Source organism: Eptesicus fuscus, chromosome 10, assembly GCF_027574615.1.
Source record: "Eptesicus fuscus isolate TK198812 chromosome 10, DD_ASM_mEF_20220401, whole genome shotgun sequence".
NCBI classification, from domain to species: Eukaryota; Metazoa; Chordata; class Mammalia; order Chiroptera; family Vespertilionidae; genus Eptesicus; species Eptesicus fuscus.
The window spans coordinates 78,993,909-79,016,142 of NC_072482.1; the positions used below are offsets into that span (position 1 = coordinate 78,993,909).

Sequence of the window (22,234 nt, forward strand, 5' to 3'; positions counted from 1 at the left end):
GTACATATATTTATAGACTAAAACAGATTAGAAAATTGTGAAATAATTTGTTTCTTAGGAGAAACTCTAAAGATAGGACAATAATTTTGAAAGCATATAAACCACCAGTGAATATGAAAATAATAAAGCCATGAAAATAATGAATACTTTTCTATTATGGTTTTTCATTATACTATCTCTAAGCATCATACTCTCTATGCAACATGACTGTTCATACCGTTCACAGTACTGGCCTTCATATCCACGTGGACATGCTGTGCAGCGGTAATCATCCAGGCCTTCCATGACACAAGAAGGGCTGAAACTGAGTCAGAGAAACATTGTAAAAAACACTTTCACCTATTTATTTTACAAATTTAAGTAATTCTCTCCATGATCTAGATCAGAGATGGGGAACATCAGTCCCACGGGATGCACAAAGCCCCAGAAATCATTTGGTCTGGCTCTGCCAAGGCATTAGGGGTGAGTTAATCCAAGGCATTAGGGGTGAGTTAATTAAATGTTTGACCAAATAGAGCAGGCTAATTTTTAAGTTGATAATTTTGAACAGCCCACAAATGATGTTATAACTATCCAAATGGCTGTTAGCAGAAAAAAGGTTCCCCACCCCTGATCTAGATGCTTGGAACTTATTTTTGGTGATTATAAATGCCTATTTATAATTATAAGTTCCTATACAAGGGTAAAATATCACAACTAAACAGTACCAATAATAATAAACAAATAAATATGTTTGGTTTTTAATGAATTAACAATGCATCACATTGACTATGTTAAAATTTTAATAATTATATGACAACCATAAAAATATGAAACATTTAGCAAAAGTGTCCACTTTTCATGAATCAAAAGAAAAACATGACTAAAGTGTATACATATTTGTCTGACAGTAGAATAAGTATTATTGAGTAACTTTCAGGTAAAAAAGGGGGAGGCATAAAAGCTATATTAAACTTTTTCTGAAAACTCAGCTCAAATTGCCCCTGGCACTTCAACATATGAAGTATGAATAAATGTTTTACTTAAAATAAAAGAATGCATTTTCTAATTTACATAGAAATTTCAAACTACATTTTACTTGAAATACCAAGTAATGCAATTTAGTGTGAGAAAAGAAGGAAAGCTTTTCTCACACTAAATTGCATGAAGTGGGTAAGATTTTTCTCACAGTTTTATAAGTTTTACTAATAAGTAGGTCTTATTTAACCTGCTCTGTTTTCACTACAACACTGGTGGACCACAGACAGTCAGGCTTGCTCCAGGACTGTTGGCATTTTATCCTACAAAAAGAAAGACTTGACAAGACTTGAAAACTAAGCTGTATTAACATGTAATTTGGGGGTTATTATCAACTTCTTTTAAAGGTAGAGAGTGCTGCATTTCCACTGGATACCACTGCATGGGGTACTGGAATCTTTGAAATAAAAAAACAAAGATACTTGCTGCAAAATGGTAATGCTGCAAACATCTCATTTTCCCTTTTGTTGGTCTGCTAACCCAATGGCTGCTGAAAAAGGCAATGAAGTGTATAGATGAGGGTCACAACTTCTATTGCTTTTAGGGTCTTATTTTACTTCTCTTGTAATACATTAAATCAATAGTGTATGAATGAGTAATGAACTCTAACCTTGCAAAATATATAAATAAATTGATCCACTATTCACAAACTCATTATCCAAAAAGTTTATTTTTTTGCCTTCACAAAAAGAGAGATAGGTATGAGATAGGTAGATAGACAGATGTCTACTATGCCAATTTCTGGGTAGTAGGTTATAATATAAAAAATGTATTTCTTACTGTGGCTGTGACCAATAAACTTTGGAAGCCACTGAACTAGCCCTTTGATTTGGTATTTTGATTCTTACAAGGCCCATTGCATAAAAAATGTATTCATAAATTATACAAATCAGCCCAGCTGGTGTGGCTCAGTGTTTGAGCATTGACCTAGAAACCAAGAGGTCAAGATTCGATTCCCGGACAGGTCACATGCCCTGGTTGTGGGCTTGATCCCCAGCAGGGGGTATGCAGGAGGCTGATTCTCTCTCATCATTGATGTTCCTATCTCTCTATCCCTCTCCCTTCTTATCTCTCTAAAATCAATAAAAACATATTAAAAATTATAAAAATCATATATAGGAAAAAGAAAACACACTTTTTAAAAATTCTGCTAAGCAATCAAGGTGGTACACTTTCTTTTCCTTCTTAAATTTCTTAAAGCTATAAACTCACACCCTTTTAACCTAATGTCTGCTTTCATCATTGATTGTCAAAATTCAACAGTGAGCCTCAGTTAATCACCAGCATATGTACTGGGTCTCCGCTTGCAACCAGAATCGGATGCTCCTTTACTGCTGCTCTTCTCTCTGTGGTGCCCCTGGCATTGTGGCCTTACTTCCCTTGTCTGCCTGACAGCCCGTCTTGGCTCTTCCTGCCCTTCCGGCTTCCCTAATGTAGATAGTCTTATGTTTCCTCCTTTTCATGTGCTCCGCTTGGGTAATAATACCTCGGGAAATCTTATCTGACTTTGATTCATTTATTAACATATGCCTTCCTTCATGTGCCCTTCACATGTTCAGATTTCCATTTCCTGTAGCTGTTTGCATATTTCCATTTAGACAGACCCTTCATATCAATTTTAACTTATTTGAAACATAAATTGTCTTTCTTCTGTAGCAGCTCTCTGTTGGTTTCCCTATTTCAGTTAATAGCACCACCATCGGGAGGTCAACCTGGCTATAAACCTCTGGCTTCCACTCTGACCTACCTGGCTCTCACCCCTCATATTTAATTAGTTATCAATTCTGTAGAACTGCATTCAACAATTTTCTCACATTCACCCACCTGTCTCCATTCTTGTTACTATTATCTACCTTTAGGTTCTAATTATCTTTTGCCTAAGCTAATGCAATAGCTTTTTAATTGGTCTCATCACTTTTCTTCTTTGCCTGTTTCAATTCATTATATTCAACTCTATTGTAATAGTTTTTCTGAAGTGTGGCTCTCATCATAACAAACTTTTATTAATAATAAAAACTTGTAGTGTTTCTTCATTACATAGAAAATTAAGCAACGATTTCTTAGACTGGTATTCAAGGATATCTCCAATATAGCCTCCATTTTCCAATTCATTTTCATCTGCAATTATGAAATTCTATTTGAAAACCATGCTCCAAATTTTTACTTACTAGTTCTTAAACATGTCTTGTATTTTCTATTCTGTAAGCCTTTGCTCATATAATTTCCTACTATCTCCACCAATAAAAGTTCTTCAATCCACTGTTTTAGGATATATTATGAATACTACTATTTCTTTTAATGTGATTTGAAACCTCCAAAATCAAGTGTGATATTTTGTGACTTTGAATTCTCTTTACATTTAAGTTGACTTCTCTTAAGACACATTTTGTGACCCTTTCCACCCTTCTCTTTTATATGTCCTACAGCTTTTGTTATAGCTCGTCCAACAGTAAATTATCAATTAATTATTGAAATTTTCTAATCCAAATGGTTCACATTTTCAAAAAATCTATTTTTAGTGATTCCAGAGGAGAAGGGAGAGGGGGAGAGAGATACAGACATCAGTGATGAGAGAGAACCATTCATCAGCTGTCTTCTGCACACCCTCTACTGGGGATCGAGCCCACAACCGGGCCATGTGCCCTGACTGGAATCAAACCATGATCGCTTGGTTCATAGGTTGACACGCAACCACTACCCATAGTGGCTGGGTCAATTGGTTTACATTTTAATAAATGTTAAAATAAATAACATTCCCTTATTTTGAAATTTGATCACCTAAGGGAAATTAGGAAAAAATGAAAATAAAATTATTGTGTTTTTGTGGGCCTCATTCCATCCCTGTACTTTGCAGGTAGACAGATGTGATTCAAAACTGTGTTCTAAGATGTTTCTTGTAGTGGAGTCATTGGTTTGCAGTAGTAGTAGTAAGTTATGCTTTCCCACTCAAGGCGGGGTGTGGGGGGTTGGGTTGGTAATTCACAAGACAAGCTAAATTGTTAGAATTCCTTGATTGAAAAATTTAGCTTGAATTTTGCTGCTGTTTCCTGAAAATAACTTGGAGATGCTGCCGAAACCGGTTTGGCTCAGTGGATAGAGCGTCGGCCTGCGGATTCAAGGGTCCCAGGTTTGATTCCGGTCAAGGGCATGTACCTTGGTTGCGGGCACATCCCCAGTAGGGGGTGTGCAAGAGGCAGCTGATCGATGTTTCTCTCTCATCGATGTTTCTAGCTCTCTGTCCCTCTCTCTTCCTCTCTGTAAAAAATCAATAAAATATATTTAAAAAAAATAACTTGGAGATGCTTCTGAGTTGCCCATCGACTGCTTTTGATTCCTTGGATCCCACCCAGTCTTTCACTTTAAGAAAAAACAAGTCATTTTTACAGAGGTCTCTGTGTTTTACAGCTGCCCTTTTGTAAGAAGTACTTTCCCAAATAAAACAATAAAAAACCCTAAAAAAAAACCCCACAAATAATCCACCACTTAGTGCTTACATGAAATAATAAATCACATATATTATCCTCATCAATATCCAAATTCCCTAAACATTTACATTGGACTCCCTATAAATACCCATGATTCTGTTAAACAATCAATAGGAGATTGCAGAGTAAAGGGAGAAAACTTAAATGAAGTTTTTAGAATGTATATAAAGCCAAATATGGAAACACACACACAGACACAAACAAACAAACAAAAAAACCCACTAAGTCATCACTGGTAGAATGATCTCTTCATCTGAGTTGTTTGCAGTTCTTATAAATTCAAGATAAGGATTCTGTATCTGAACAAACTGTCCTACTTCTTTTCAACAGCAAATTCTTTAAGAAACACTGCTCTACCATGTAGAGACTGAAGTCTATAAATCACTTAGCAGAAAGTGTAGATATCCTTAGCAAAAATGTAAATGAAAATACTTAGGTGTTTTAAAAAAAAAACAATATATAAACCAATGCAGAATGTTCAGACAGCACTGAAATAAAATATTCCAGATTTTGCTTCCCCTCATGGCTGTGTTTCCATGGTATCAAACTTGGACCATTTTAAGAGGAAGGGGGCTGTTTTTCTGGGAGATACTGACTTATTTTGGAGCATAGCACTAAGTCACCTTGCTTTAATTGCACCATTTTTAAATTATTTTCTTTTTTAAAATATATTTTTAATTGATTTTTTACAGAGAGGAAGGGAGAGGGATAGAGAGTTAGAAACAGCAATGAGAGAGAAACATCGATCAGCTGCCTCCTGCACAGTCCCTCCTGGGTATGTGCCCACAACCAAGGTACATGCCCTTAACCGTAATCGAACCTGGGACCCTTGAGTCTGCAGGCCAATGCTCTATCCACTGAGCCAAACCGGCTAGGGCTTAAATTATTTTCTTGATAATTCTTTACCAGTCATGAATTAAACACCCAAAATGAAGAGAAACAGCCAAAAAATGTGATATATATATACCAAACAATCCTTCACAGCTTTATGGCAGAGTTATATACAAACATTAGACCTTTATAAAAATATATAAAATTATGTACATTTGTACATATATCATTTATTTCAAAGACGTATGTTAACATTTGTATTTTAATTAATAAACATTATTTACTTGGGACAAGGTTTTAAAGGAAAAATGAACCAAAAGGTATTATGTGCTCACTTTTGTCTTATTTTTATACTGTTAAATAAATTTCTGTCTTAAATTGAGATTTTTGTCTACAGGAGAAATATAGCCAAATCTGAAAGCCCATGTGCTGCACAGATGGGGTTACTGACTGGGAAACATGGCAATAGTTGTCCATCTTACTTGTTGCTGGAAGAAATCAGAGGGCAAGCACATTGCTGACAGTCATTTGGCAATCCCTTGACAATTCCATAGTACCCGAGAGCACAACGCTCACAGAAGTCACCAGCAGTGTGATGTTGACAATTCTGTAAAGGGAAAGGGGGGGATTTGTTTTTAATGTAATGAGAGTTCTAATGGAATTTATTACACAGCTCTGTGCCTATGAGTGTACGTGTTCTTGTGAACACACACACACACACACACACACACACACACACACACACACCATTGACAGAAAACTCAATTCTTGACATACATATATATTTTTAAAACTCGTTCCTTTGAGAAACTAATACTGGGCTGTTATAACTCTACTGACAAGAGTTTCTGTTCTCCTTTTCCTATGTGAATCCCAGTCTAATTTTTTTTCTCTTACTCTAATGTCAGGAATAAACTTCAGAAATTTCTAAAATTTATTATATCATTTAGCCATTGATATTTCTTCTTGACAAAGCACTGAAAAAGTGATAACAATCCTGGGACTTGGTGTATGCCCATCAGGCATACATTTTTTAAGAGACAACAATAGAAAAAAAAAAAGGTCAGTTTAGTTACCACCTAAAGAATGTTGCTCGTGTAATTCTTGCCATATGTTAATGGTTCTTTAGAGAAAGAGAGGACCCAATCTGAACCTAGGAATCTCAGGTCAATATTTTCTTTTCATGCTTGCATCATAAGAGGCACTGGGTAATATGCTTTAAGACATTTACATAAGGAATTAGAATAGTTTCAGAATAGTGTGTAGATGGTTTTGAAATGAAAACTCTCATAAAGTAGAACTGTATTTAACACAGAGGATTTATATATGCAATAAGGACTGAGGAAGAGCTACATGCCAGGCACTGAGACAAGTTGTGAGAGGAATCAAGTGAGGGAAAAAGGTAAAATAACATCCTACCCACCTAGCATGATACACAGTTATTACACTATTATTGACTGTATTTCCTATGTTGTACTTTGCATCCCTATGACTATATTTGGTACTTTCTAATCCCTTCACCTTTTTCACCCAGTCCCCCAAACCCTTTCTCTCTGGCAACCCTCAGTCTGTCTTTGTTTCTATTTTGTTTGTTCCTTTAATTTGTTCTTTAGATTGCACATAAAGAATGCAAAATTGACTGTTGTTTAGTGGAAATGTGACATTTGACTTCGGAAGTTGAGAAACAGGAGAAAACAGAAGGAATTTTGAGTTGGATTTTAGCTTGATTTTATAAGTCAGGATTTGGAGTGGTCAAAAGGATGACATAAACAATATAAAAAATTGGGAGCAAAAAAGTCATTTAAAAAATAGATGTATAATGAGCTGATTTGATCAACTCAGCAGAGCCACAGAGACACCTCTGGGCTCTGAATTAAACATAAACCACATCCCATATGCTGAGCTCTTTGCTTCATTCAGTCAACCAAAAAGCACATATATATTTTTCATGTGTTTTCTAATGGACAGACAATATTCGGTATGGTATGTGTGGTCATTCATGACAAACAGTAAGTCAAATAACTTTTTCTACAGAAATTACAATGGAATTAAAATTAGTTTTTAGAACTTCTATTGACTATTTTTGAGAGTTTACTTTATTCCCCGGGGGAGAAACCATGACATTATCTCAATGAATCTTAGACTTTTGGAGTTTTCTTTTACATTCTTAGTGATGCATTTGAAAATATATTGTATCACATACAGATGCACTTTATACCTTAATGTAAAATCAACTTTTTCTATATAGTGAGATATAAATCTCAAATATTCTAATTCTCCACTTCCCCTCAGCAGAGGACAGCTCCTATTTTCAGAGAAGAAAAAGTCCTCATTCAGATACTTCCTCACAGCCGAATGACTCACCATCTCATCTGCATTATTTTCCATCGCTTTAATAATTATTTCTATGTATAGGGAATGGTATTTTGTCGTTTGTCTAAAGCTACTCTCTTCCTAAACTTTGATTTCCTTGCCCTCCTGCCTCCCATTTTCTCCAGCATCTGCACTGTCTCCTCCTTTGCTGGCTTCTTTCTTTCTTTCTTTTTTAAAATATATTTTATTGATTTTTTTACAGAGGAAGGGAGAGGGAGAGAGAGTTAGAAACATCGATGAGAGAGAAACATCAATCAGCTGCCTCCTGCACACCCCCTACTGGGGATGTGCCTGCAACCAAGGTACATGCCCTTGACGGGAATCAAACCTGGGACCCATGAGTCCACAGGCCAACGCTCTATCCACTAAGCCAAACCGGTTAGGGCTGCTGGCTTCTTTCCATTGACATTTGAGGTTGGTCAAGTCTTTCCTATCTTAAAAAACAACAACACTGAGGTTTCAACTCCCTTGTTAACTTTCAGGCTATCTTTGATAAGCATTTAAAAAGCATTGTTTAGATTCCAGGTCTCTACTTCCTCATCTCCCATTCATCCTTTAAACAAGCTTCTGATTTCAGCAATAACACAATTCCAGGCTCATGCATAAAATCTTTGTTGCTAAATTAAAATTTAATGACAAGGATCAGTTTTCATGATATATGAACTTCCTGTGGCAGCTGATATTTCTGGCTACCCTTTCCTCAAAATATCTCTTCCTATGGTTTCTTAATAGTAAATGTAATGACTTTTCTCCTACTTCTATGGCTTCTCTTTTTTATCCTCCTTCATGAACTCTTGCTTCTCGTTCTGTTCACTAAGATTGGTGTCCTTGATTCAAACTTTGGCTCTCATCTCTTTCTTTCCTTTACATTCTACCCTGGTGATTTCATCCATTACTACAACTTCAGCTATCATCTATGTACCCAAAACTGTAAATTTTATATATTCAGCACAGATATCTCTAATGATTTCCAGACTCACATTTCCATTTGCTTCTTGGATAGCTCATATTGCATAACGTAAGAGCACCTTGAATTTGAAATGACAAGTACTATGCTCATTTATTTAAAACCTGCAAATATTTCTGAATTTCCAATTTTATTTGAGGTCACTCTCACCCTCTTAATTACCCAGGCCAGCAATCTAGAGTCCTTCCTCATCCCAGGAATCTACTTTATCACCATATTCCATGATTCTATGATCTGTGTTTTTATTTTATTTCCTTGTTGCTATTATTTATATCTGGAAACCATCATCTTTGATCTTTTTACATCAGCCTCTTAGCTAAAGATCCTGCCTTCAAATTTTCTCACCCAGTAATTTCCTCACACTAAAATCAGAGTGATCATTCTAAAGAACATATCAAACCGTGCCACTTTCTTGCTTGAAAGCCTACACTAGTTCCCCATTGACCTTAGGAAGAATGACAGACTCTCTAGCATGGCAAGAAAGATCTTTATAATCCAGTCCCTACTTACCCCTCTAGGCTTACATCTAGCAACTGTAACCTTTGCACACTATGCTAAAGCCATATGTGACTGTCCAAGATTCTCGAATTATGTAATGCTCTCTCTCAACTCTGGGACTTTTCATATGCATAGCCCTTGTTCTAAAATAATTTTTCTCCTTTTTACCTGGCTAGCAACTATTTATTTCAGCTCTTATTATAAATGTTACTTTCTCTGATCAATATTCTCTGATGCCCCAAGTCTGAGCTAAATGCTCCCTCAAGCTCAACACAGTGATTGAAACATGGTGGGCACCCAATGACTACTTTGAATGACTGACTGAATGAATGTACTTTCTAGGAAGTATGGATGAAACTGGTCAGGCTTCTTAAGATGAAAATGGCCAAGTTTCAAGTCTAATGACTTGAACAGAAAAGGTGGCTAGCAGGGCAAGATGATTTGTATTTTCATATTGATTTAAGTACCATAATCCTCTTTTATTCAGCCATCCAAAGGAACCATTATATTTTAGCAATAAAACAGTCATTCCATATTTAACAGTAGCATAGTGAAAAATAATGATTCTAAGACAAAATAATTATCTATGAATTCCAGTCTCAAATCATTCATCAAAGTGTCAAAGGATGAATAAGTGAGTGTTTTAAGCACGTATTTTACAGTTATAGAAATGGACATGTGCCCAAAAGTACATGGGATCTTGAACAATAATTATCAAAATTTTGCTTTTGTAAAAAAATTTCACTGCATAAATACTTTTTGTAAACTAATGCAACACTAATAGCAAATACACTCAAAGGTAATGTTAAGCATTACTAGAAATATAGATTAAAAATATGGTTTTCTCCTCTCATTACTACTCTATAATTTCTTTATATAGCTAACAAATATTTTGACCTTCTCTGGACAGTTAATCTTTTAAAGGGTTGCTGACATACTAAACTTGGTTAACTGAATCAAATGTTCTGGTTGGGTCCACAAACACAGCACATAAAGCATGATGCTCTTTTTGAAACTTTTTGACATAGATCTTTTATATGATTTTCCTGGCTGTTTTGAAATAGTAGACATAATATTTCTGATAATATTTCTCTTGTATAGAAATTAATCTTTAGAAAAAATTTCTGTTTTAGGTACCTAGTGAATAGTTCAATTATATTCTTAAGAGTGATATGTACTAGTATTTTTTCAATAATAGATTAGAATATAATATTTGTATTTTTTGCACATGGGAAAATTGGAAATATATATTCCTTCTACTAAATCAAATGAGTTTAATATTAATAATATAGTATGTTAGACCTAATGTTAGAAGTAACCTAACCTAACTTGCTTTCCTTTTAGAGTTACCTCCACTTTCCTTGATATATTATTAAATACATGAATTCTTATAAGGCAGCCCTTTTCATCTTGTATAACTATAAGCTATGAAATTTCCCTTACGATGAATAAAAGTTAGTTTCAGTCTAATTTTCAGTCAGTGATCCAAGTTCTGATGTCTAAAGCTATGCAGAATGTAAAATTTCCATTTTACAGGAAATGTCCTTAACACATTAAGCACCATGTCAGTCACGGGTGACTGAAATGGAAAGGAAGACAAAACAGGCCTAGTGCTTAACGTGTTAAATAGCTAAATGATACTATTATTCTCTAAATCTTTTTTCAAGCTAAGTATCTTCTTTTTAAGCTAAACATTTAACAATCCTGGTTACTCAGTATTTCTCTTAAAATAGAGATTATTAGTCTCTACCTGTGATTTGCAAATATAATGAATGCACTTCCTCCTTGATCTGGATTTATAGAAATGAATCTATAAGTCAAGTAAAAACTTCTATTTCACAGCAATTGCTATTATGCATCATTTCCTGTGTTGTTGTTTGTTTTTTCTTTAAATTCTAGATATAAGCTCCTAGAGGGCAAGGTCCAAGCATCCCTTCCTCATCCTTATATTCCTCCCACCTACCATAATGACTGTGAATTGGAAATACTGATTAACAAATGCCTCAAGAATGAATAGACACACGAACCTGCCACAGTTCAAAACTCATCTTGTAGTTCCACCATCATCCTCTTTTTGATTCTTGACCACGTTTTGATTCTAGATAACACTTCCAGCTTTATGTAATCTGAATGTTTGATAGAGCTCATCCAAATCACCAATACAGATTTTTGAATATGACAGGGTCAAACACAAAGCCTATGCTTCATCACTGGGGACATCTCTAGAAATTACTCTGTCAAACCAACAACTTCTACACCCATCAAACCTGTTAACTGATTACCATCTGGGTCCTGCTATCAGCCTTTTTGAGGATATCATGAAACATTCAGTCATGACTATTTAAATGCACCAGTTTGAATCACAGATCTGACCCTTACTGGCTTATGAGTTGAGCAAATTATTTAGTTTCTCTCAGTATCAGTTCATAAACTGTGAAAGAAAGAATAATCTTGTATGGTTGGCATGGCTCAGTGTTTGAGTGTCGACCCATGAACCTGGAGGTCATGGTTCAATTCCCGGTCAGGACACATGCCTGGGTTGTGGGTTCAATCCCTAGTGTGGGGTGTGCAGGAGGCAGCCAATGGATAATTCACTCTCATAACCGATACTTATATCTCTCTCTCCCTCCCCCTTCCTCTCTGAAATCAATACAAATATATTTAAAAAAAGAAAGAAAGAATAATCCTATCTGCCTCATAAACTGAATACCTGAGAAAATCTATCTACAGAAGCCTTCATTGGTCCTGGAACATACATAGGGTTGGACACATGGTAGCCGCCAATATTTTTGCTGAATTTAATGTCTGATGTATCACACTTTCTGACGAATTTGACATTATAATGGGTGTTGTTATGGAGGAGAAAAGGATGATGAAATGAAAGTGGCAATGAGGAGCAGGGACATCTGCCCCACCGTCAGGATTAGGGGTATGAGGGAGTGTGAGAGAATGCAATGGCTCCCACTTGAAAGCACTGCAGGGGAAGAGTGTGTTGCAGGCAAGGAAAGAGAAGACAACATTAAGGGAAAAGGCCAGTTATGCCGGGGATTTTGCTGATATGTGAGCAAGAGTCCCACCAGGCTTGATGGAAAGGGTTCAGAAGATGAGGAGAGGTGGGAAATGGGTTCAGCAAAGGAGATATCCAGAGCTGTGTAGGGGTTGAGAGTCAGGGGGACTCTAGATGCTGAATTTCTTAATAGTCCTGATTGTTCCAAGGCAGTACAGTGGTGGTGGAGTAGGCTGTTAGTAGGAACAGACTAAACTAACTAACTAACCAACCAACTAACTAATAAGAGCAGCTGGAATTCTAAGGGAAATAGTGAAATTATAGAATAGCCTATCAAAGATTGTAAATATTTTAGAGTATTTTTAAGCAACATAATATGCTCATAATGTATATATTTTAAAAGCAGAACATAAAACTGCATCTATGTATTATATAAATAATATCTACAAACACATGCATAACATTGATAGGAAATAACCTAAATATAAAGTGTTTATCTTAAGTTGAATTCTGGATGACTTTAATTTTTTTCTTAATACCTCTTTATAATTTTCAAATTTCTTATAAAAGGCTTATTTTTGTTTATAATCAGAAAAACCCTTGTGATTTTTACATAAACAGGTGTTTCCTCGGGTGTTATTCTAAGATTCTGTTAATATTCCGTTTCTTGATGTGAGTAGTGGTTTTCCCAATTGTCATTTCTTAATTATTTAAAAAATGTGTAATGTGATAAATGCCATTTTTGCTGCATGTTTTGTTACACACACACACACACACACACACACTCCCAGCCGTTTAGCAGGCCTCTGTACATGGTATCTGAGCATGTGTAAAGACAAATGAACACATGAACCGTGTTTAGAAAGGCTCGGGGGAATACCTGGCATATGGAGGTCTCAGGGTCACAGAGGCTGCTGTGTCCATTACATTGACATGGAACACAGGTGCCCAGGGTTGGCCCCGTGGGGCGGCCACCCGGCCCAGAACGCAGTCGATAAAATCCTGGCATGCATGTCTGAAAGAAAAAGAAGCCAATTAGAACAACCAACTGAGAAATCTTGCTTTAGTAATACTTGGGTTCTCAGTGTAGTTCCAAAGAGGGACTTCTTTCCCCGCCACCTGCATTAAAGGCAACATCACGTACAAACACAAGTGCCATTTTTGATTCCTAAAGTATATTTCTGCCTGGTCCCTAGAGTGTATAGGCAGCATCCATGTCATCAGATTTTTGTAACAGAAAGCTGTCATTTCCATATACCACTCAGCCTGAAAATGCTTCAAATAGTCATATTTTTCTTGAGAAAGAGGTTTGATTTTAAATAAAATTGTCATATGAAGTAAAGAGAGAATTCCAATGTCCTTTACAATCTAAAATCTGCTCTCATTGTGCTGGATGGATAAATAGCAAGTGTCCAACAAGTCTCAGAAAAAAAAAATCAAATAAATAAAATAGTATCAGGGTTGCATTATTTATATCAGTATAATTGAAAGATTATAAAAGTAAGAAATTCAAAGTAATAAAAGCTCTACATGTCTTGGGAATATTAGGCTGCTAATAAAATTTATCTTTCCCTGGTCTATTTTTTTTATTTTGCAATAAAAACCTGAGAGAAGCCCACAGCTCTCATTCTCTGAGAATGAGAACAGTCTTTATGTTCTGGGCTCAGTCCTCTCCGTATGTAAAGCTGCTGCCTTTATCAGACACTGATTTATGAGTAGGAGTCAGGAGTTAGTTTTTCAGATACCAGTGAAGATTACAAAGGGACTGCTTTATCACTGTGGCTCTGTAGGATTTTTTCACAGGATATCTTGTTCCCGTTGTTAAAAGAAAAGTGACTGCTTAATCAGCAGGGGAAATTCTAGTGGATTAAGAACTTCATCATGCCTCCGCATCCTTTTGGTTCTGGACTAGGTCCTTCCTAGTGGAAGAGGCAAAGTGCCTTACAAAGAGAAAAAGATCAATAGTCAGCACTCCCCTTGTTTATTTTGATTCCCATAATGTGCAAGAATCTCAATTAAGAGTCCCTGCTTTTATCACAGCCTATAAGAAAGTCTAATGAGATTTAATAATGCCAGCTGATAAAACCGGGAATAGTATTCAAAATATTTTGAGCCTCACTTGTTTCATGGTGGATGTATTATTCTATTTTAATAAGTTTATTCATATTATTAAAAATCATGGTTGATTTTTCCATTTTTTACCAAATAAGGTCTAGAAATTATGACTGGAGAATTCTTTTGAGTGTAACAAAGAAACTGAAGAAACAATCCAAGGTGTATTTAAAAATATTATACAGTGTGGATTGTTCCAATTCTTTAGCATGCTGACTGTAGAATAAAATTGGATTTTCTTTATATGGAATTTATCCTTGGCTACCTATATAATTATTGTTATTATTTTTTTTTAGTATATTTGTGTGGGGGGTGCGCACTGTGTATGTGTGTGTAAAAATTGCACACAATAAGAGTTTCTAGCTCTACTTTATGTCTCAAAAGTTTAAAGCAAGTCTAAGAAAAAGAACAAAGTTAAGAAATGGCACTTTAATTGAAGAATCATATGATATTCAATCTGATAGACTGAAATTTGAAGGTGAGTGCCACAGGTGAAGTTTACTGTAATACACTCCCAATTTTTCCTGTTACTACGCCTCTTCCCTGGAAAGGTAGCAGGACAAAGTAGAAAAGCACCCCTAATGAGAGTCCAAGCCGGGTCCTCAACCCTGGCTGCACACAGATCATCTGAGGAGCATTCAGTACTGATGTGGCTCCACCACAGAGAATTAAATTTACTAAGTTCTAAGAGTTAGCAAAGAGAGGCTTCCGTGATGCAAGTGAGAAACTTTAAAACACACTTTTTAAAGAAATGGGACATTTATTTCTCTTGAATCCCCTCCTTTCCTGGGTCCTCTTTATATTTATTTTTTCCCATTAACAAAACTTAAGTGTGTTTTTCAATAGCAGATGTCTTTCTTCTCAGCGAACTGGGGCAAATTCATGAGGATGATTATATTTAAGTTTGGAAAAAGAGAGGAAAAATAATAGCTGCTACTTTCTAAAGTCCTGTCTGAAATCCTTTCTGGAACACCCTAGAGGATTTTAAAAAAAGCAAATAAATACTGTTCTAATCTTATCCCTTTATTTCTCTAACTCAAACTCAAAGTTTCCTTGTGATGAAATTATTCATTGGTCAATACTAGCTTGGATAATATAGTATCTCATCAAAATATTAGAATCAAATTTACACAAAAATGTGGGAGACAGACAGAAGGGAATGGGAGACAAAGAGAGTAATGAGCCAATATATTCCAGGTGCAGAGTTCTCAACGCCCCCTTATGTGCTCAGAGTTTAACAATAAAAATAGATATTTGTATTGTTGACAATAAGAACACTACCTTGTATCTTTACATGGGTTGTGCAATCAGACAATCCTGAGTTTAATTCCTGCTCACCACTTACTACATATGGTTTTGTGGAGGTCTTGAATAGCCTGGGCCTCAGTTTCCTCACCTGGAACATAAGGATGCTGTATAGCATAATAGTTGGATGTAGGTATATTTTGGTACTTTGAAACAGACATGCCTAGATTTAAATGCAGTTTTGCTGTTTTCTAGCTGTGGGATCATGGGTAGTTTCTTATCCTGTCTGGGCTTCCATTTCCTCATCTGTAAAATGGGGATCATATTACAGCCTCAGTGATGTTGGTGTAAGTGTACTAGAAAATATGCCTGGCATTGTGCAGGATACAGTAAGCACTCAATAAATGGTGTTTTATTTTTTTATAGGGTTGTTATGAGGATTAAGTGAGATAAATGTATGTTTAGTGCATATAACAAATCAAAATGGGTGCCTCTACCCCAGATAATTTTTTAAATATCGTCATTGAAAATAGACTAAAAATAAAGGCAACAGTGATTGTTCCAAGTTGCATTGGGAAACAAAATTTCAATGCATGTCACTTACCTGTACCATTCCTCAATATCTTGTACCTGAACAGAGTATTTGGGTCTTTCATGTGCAACAGAAATAATAAAGGGCACCCTAAGAGGTGTGTGTGTGTAAGAAAAAAACAAACTATTTTCACTATTTTGTCCTTTGAATTTCATGAGCTGATCACAGGTTTAAATTATTTGGGATTAAAAAGAATATTTTTACTTCACAAAAGTGACAGCTTTTGAGTGGTGACCCAGTAGACACCAGCTATTCAACTGTGAGCCAAACATCCTATCAAACCTGCGGGAGGGGGAATGACCAAAATAGGACCTAGGGATCAACCTACACTTTTCCATTTTCCATCATCTTACTGCAGAGAACCACGTATTCAATGGTTAATATTTACCATTTCTGCACACAACCTAACCTGAGTTTAGGTCTGTCTAGGCAGCATTGTTAACTGAGAGGATGGTGAGGAGCTGTTTCTATATTTAGTACATTAAATTCAATGGCTCCCACACTAATATGTGTGGTGAGAAAATTGCGTCCTTTATTTGACTTCCAAAGGTAATATGGTCTCTACTTCAAATCATAAATTGTAATAAGTAGGCATTTCTAGAACTAACATTTTCAATGAACAGGGCTGTAATGTCATAACACTGCAGGTAACAGGCAAAGGCTACGTGTCTTTTCCCAACTGGCTGTATTTTCAATGGTAACTAACACTTAATTTTGTTTATTTTCACCACATTTTGGGTAAAAACATGAAGTGAATAGCTTGTAATTGCAGCCTTTTTAGAATACCATACATTTGGTGAAAATGTGGTAAAGGAATTGCTTTGTGTATTCATGACCCAAAGCATATGTTACCGGAATGGGATATATTATTTCAAAAATGTCCTTAGCTCTTGCTTTGATGATTAGATTTTATGCCTGGGTAATTACACTTTAGAATCATGATGAATTATAAATAAGATATATAATGGATTAGAGGCAATGGCTTGTGGAGAACACCTCAGGTACCTTATTATGAGAGACAGGTCTTTATCCCCATAATCTCTCCACTAAGATTTACTGTAATTATTGTCTGTAAATAGGAGCTTAAGTGAAATTTACGGGAAATAGGTGAAGCCACAAGTATAGGTGGTAGTTTGCATGTGGTCCTAGTTTTTCTTGATTTTCTTCATTTCTCACTTGCTTCATTTGTGCTAACTTATATTTTCATATAAAGATAGAAAATTACTAAGATTAACGGGAAAGCATGTTTTAGAATATACTATCTAAAAGCCTACTGATCACAACAAGGAGAGTTTTTAACATTAAAAACATGGAATAGAAAGTAGATAACATTAAACTAATTTACTGCTCCACTAACATTTTTGTTTAATAAGTGAAGAGTAGTATTATTTTAAATAAATGCAGAAAAATATATAGCCGTAGTAACTTTCTCTTCAATATAGTTAAAGGTCAATCTTGACTACTTACTGAATATCATCTACACCAAAATAATATTGCAGAATCAGAGAATTTTAGAAATTCAAAAACCAATTTCTAATTTTTTATATAATTTATATATAATTTTTATATAACAACTAAGGCCTTTAGCAATTAAGGCTACATAGTAGTCAACAGTTTAGCCAAACATTCCTTAGGATAAGAAAAAAAAAAATCACCTGTTTTCTAGAAAAATCTTAAGCTCTTTCTGTCTTCTACTTTTAAATCTTTCATGCTCATTGGAAAGATAGCATATTTTTAAATTTTTTTAAATTATTTAAAGTATTATATATCTGCTTTTTCCCCCATTGACCTCTCCCCGGCTGCCCTCATGCCCCCAGCACATGCCCTCACCCCACTACTGTCTGTGTCCATAGGTTATGTTCACATGCATGCATACAAGTCCTTTGGTTGACCTCTTACCTCCTGACTCCCCGTCTTCCCTCACAGGTTTGATAGTTTGTTTGGTGATTCTATGACTCTGGTTCTATTTTTGTTCATCAGTTTATGTTCATTTTATTCCACAAATGAGTCAGATCATTTGATATTTGGAAAGATAGCATTTTCATATGTGCCATACTCACTGTCATTTTTCATATATACACTATGTGTATTTGGGTGGGTTGTATATCCATTACTGTGTATGTAGAAGATTCAATTTAAGAATGAGATGGGTTATTTGATGCTATTAGACCAAACGAACACATTCAAACAAATACTGCCCTTCAGAACAGTCACAAGCAAAGCTATAATATTATTCCAAGGATGTTTCACAAGGAATTTGAAGTTATTCTTAGGAAATTGCCCTCTGAAAAACCTGGAGTTTAAATAATGGTTACTAAGTTAAATGACACTTCAGTTTACAATGGAGTTTTTAACATGTATGTCTTCATTTAAATAAATCCTCATGATGACTGTATAGGTAAACAAACTGAGATGCAGAAACAGTGCCCCTAGGTAGGATTCAGCAAAACCAACCTGTATTTCTTTTTATTACCCCATGCCACCTCTCCAGAGATTTATACTCATCATTGTTTTAAAATATATTTTTATTGATTTTAGAGAGGAAGGGAAAAGGATAGATAGAAACATCAATGATGAGAGAGAATCATTGATTGTCTGCCTCCTGCATGCCCCCTACTGGGGATCAAGCCTGCAACCTAGGCATATGCCCTTGGCCAGAATTGAACCTGAGACCCTTCAGTCTGCAGGCCGATGCTCTTATCCACTGAGCCAAACCGGCTAGGGCCATTTTTAAGTTGTACGTCAGTTTTGACCTGGTGGCATCACATGCCTCAAGTACCATACTTAATATAAAACTTCTCAAATCTTATTTACAAAAGATGCATACAATCCTATCTAATAAAGAGGGAATATGCAAATTGACTGTCACTTCATCACAAAGATGGTGGCACCCATAGCCACAAGATGGCGGCGCCTAGTCCTCTCAGCCCCGCTGGAGTCCCCCAGTCCTGGGGGGGGCAGCCGCTGAGAGCAGGCAGTGTGAGCGACCTGGCGGAAAGCATTCCACCCCAGCCACAGAGGGCTTCTGGGCAAGCGAGTACAGAACATTTGCATCATTGCAGGCCGGGCTGAGGGATTCCCCACCCTCCCTGGGCACGAATATTGTGCACCAGGCCTCTAGTTATTTATAAATAAATTAATACATGGATCTGTAACTACTTACTCCATTAATAACAATATTCACCTAATGCAGTTTTAGCATCTCTAACTGTTCAGAAGAACTGCCACGAAAATAAATCAGGTGTAATAAATGGGCCTTATGAAAACATTACTTCCTGACTGCTCCATATTTTTACAGATCTTTCAATTTTTATAAAATATTTCCCTTCCAATGTGATCCCTACTAATAGGAAACAACAGCATCATCTTCTTTTCACTGTGTCTCACACTGTGAGTGGAAAATCAAATAAAATAGGGTAAGAGTATGTATAAAAGTAAAACTGATTGTAGCAGAGGTAGCTCGGTGAGTAGTTAAGAGAGTTGGTCTTGCCACGCCGGCATTGCTCAGTGGTTGAGCACTGACCTATAAACCAGGAGGTCACGGTTCGACTCCTAGTCAGGGCACATGCCCAAGGTTGCATGTTTGATCCCCAGTGGGGGGCGTGCAGAAGGCAGCTGATCAATGATTCTCTCCCCCACTTTTTTCCTCTCTGAAATCAATAAAAAATATATTTTTAAAAAAGAGAGAGTTGGGCTTAAACAGGTAAGTAAGAACCAGCTTACCTCACAGGACAAACCAGAATAGCCTGGAGGACAATCACATCTTTCAATCAAGTGAGCTGGAGGAGTCAGTGCTGTTACAGGTCCTTGTTCAGCTACCTCCATTGAGATTTCAGAAATCCTGGACACAGCAAGCAGATGCTTATATTACCAGACAGCAAGTTAAGATCACCTAGCAAACAGTCAACCCTACGAGAAGTGTCCTCTCAAGTTTTTTCCAATAACCTTAAGCTCATGCTCTTGTTTTGAAGCTGCCTACATTTTAGAAACTTATGTGCCACACCTTATTCCTGCATCTATGCTTCCTCAAAGGTTGAGATTGCATATTAGCAAAATATTCACATAAATCATAAGGAATTTCATAAATTAGATGTCTGATGTCCTGTTGAGAAGTTATTATAAAGATTTCCCCATCCACTTTTTAAAATGTGAGTGGCTTCAGATAGGCATGGCCAATTAATTAGACATTTACATTCTTTCAGACAGACAACCCATGGTTATTCCCTGTTAGAATATTTCCCATGGTCACTAGCGAAATTGCTTTTAATTTACAACTGGCTGTGATTTCTTCCTCTTGAGTCTCTGAATAGCCTTTCTTAAACTTTAGAAAACAACGATTCAGCATAATAGAATAATATTGATATTTTTTCTGATGATAAAATATTTTCAAATTAGTATTTTGTTAGCTTTATTAAATGAATCTCTCAAATAACTTAACTTTCTGCTCCCTATTGGTGGAAAGGTCCTTATAATTGAAAAAAAAAAGATTCACAGTGAAAACACTGATGCCCTTTTTATTAATTTGAAATTATGCATTAAAATATATGCAGTTCATAAACTCAGACTATTTCACGACTAAGTGATAACATGAAGTGTTCTGCAAATAGACGTCTAAATGAGACAATGAATAGTTTTGCTTGCATTAAAGGCACCTTTGATAGTTTAAAGAGCTTGAATCATAAACTTTACAACAGGCATAGGTAGGTTTTATTGACACTAAATTATGAATGCACATTTTGACTTCGCTGGCATTGTAACCTGCATTTTGAAAATCAGACAGCCTTTGTGCAACACACATTCAGTTAACATTTTGCTTTCCCTATCCCCTCCTTACAGGACACATAGCAGCTGTGACCTAAAAACAAACCACTCCCCTCCTAGGAGAAAGGCTCCACCTTTGCGGGCCTCTGGATTCCCCATGGGAGGAAAAGGCAACTTGTTTGTGGACATGTCATCCCCACTGGAAACCTCGTGGTGTTTTATGACCTATGGATTTACTAGAACAGTCTTTCCTTCTCTTGCACATGCTTGAACACAACAGACTAGTGAGTACTTAAAAGCCAAGTGGAACTTGAATGGTGTCAACAACAGATATTTCTACAATACATTGTGTGTGTTTTTTTTCCTTCTCAGGAGATGAGAGAGCAACTGCTTTCCCTGAATTATGGATTTGGCCAAACTCAAGCTTTCATCCAAATGAATACTGAAAAGCAAAGTTGTTATGTCCTTCAAATAAATGTAAGAGAAGACAAAAGCAAAGAGGGGAAAAATAGCCTTGACAATATGTGCAAAATCTGAATCTCAAAACCACATGTATAAATAAATCAAGTGCTCCACTTCTGAGACTACTTAAGTCTGTAACTGAATAAAGCTGCAGGGCTATGTCTTAAACTACTTTGGGGGAAGATTCAAGCACATTTTTGAACTTTGTCACAATTCCACTGTCTTACGACAACAAGTGCTGCTCCACAGATTTATTTGTCCTTATTGTTGCTAGACGATGACTCTAGTGTTTATTGAGCCTAGAAGAAAAGTGAAGTCTTTCATTTATTCAAAAGTTTCAAAAATGATCTCCTAAGCCAGAGGATATTATTGTGAGGGATGTGGAAGAAGGTGATAAGGGGAAGAGACTTATGAGGAAAAAAAGGCAACCTCACAGTATAGGAAGATGGAATCTGTGGAAGAGAGGCAAGGAAAGTAAAATGAAAAATGCATGACAACATTGTTTCTATCATTTCCACTAACAAACGTTCTGTGTACTACCAAACTCTTTTACTGCAGCCCAGCACAATTTGCAAAATAATATGTTTGCACACTCAACACAGTTATTTGCTGTCTTCCAGGCGTATGAAAGAAAATGATTTTTTGGGTTATATGGTTAGTTCAGTGTAAATATTTGAAATAATGGTATTTTTATATTTGTTGATTTGTCAATGAGAGGTTGCATTATTTTTTGTTTTGTTTTGTTTTGTTTCCCTGGACTGGTCTACAGATTTATTATACAAGACTATTTTCGAATATCTATTGATTCCATATTCTCACAAGGCATAAGAGAGAAAATGAAGTGCCAGAGAACTGAAAATTTGTATATGAAGTCAACTCAACTT

The 22,234-nt window shown here is 36.0% G+C and overlaps 1 protein-coding gene across 1 annotated transcript in view; it reads right to left on the bottom strand.

The window, feature by feature from the left end:
- LAMA2 (laminin subunit alpha 2) overlaps nt 1-22,234 on the bottom strand; it is a 489,326-nt gene that overhangs the window by 149,236 nt on the left and 317,856 nt on the right. Inside the window, exons 28-31 of the mRNA XM_054722564.1 lie at nt 19,851-19,968; nt 13,059-13,193; nt 5,816-5,940; nt 218-304 (exon numbers count right to left, since the gene is read on the bottom strand). Of these exons, the coding sequence (XP_054578539.1) occupies nt 218-304; nt 5,816-5,940; nt 13,059-13,193; nt 19,851-19,968 (465 nt within the window). The remainder of the gene's footprint in view (nt 1-217; nt 305-5,815; nt 5,941-13,058; nt 13,194-19,850; nt 19,969-22,234) is intronic.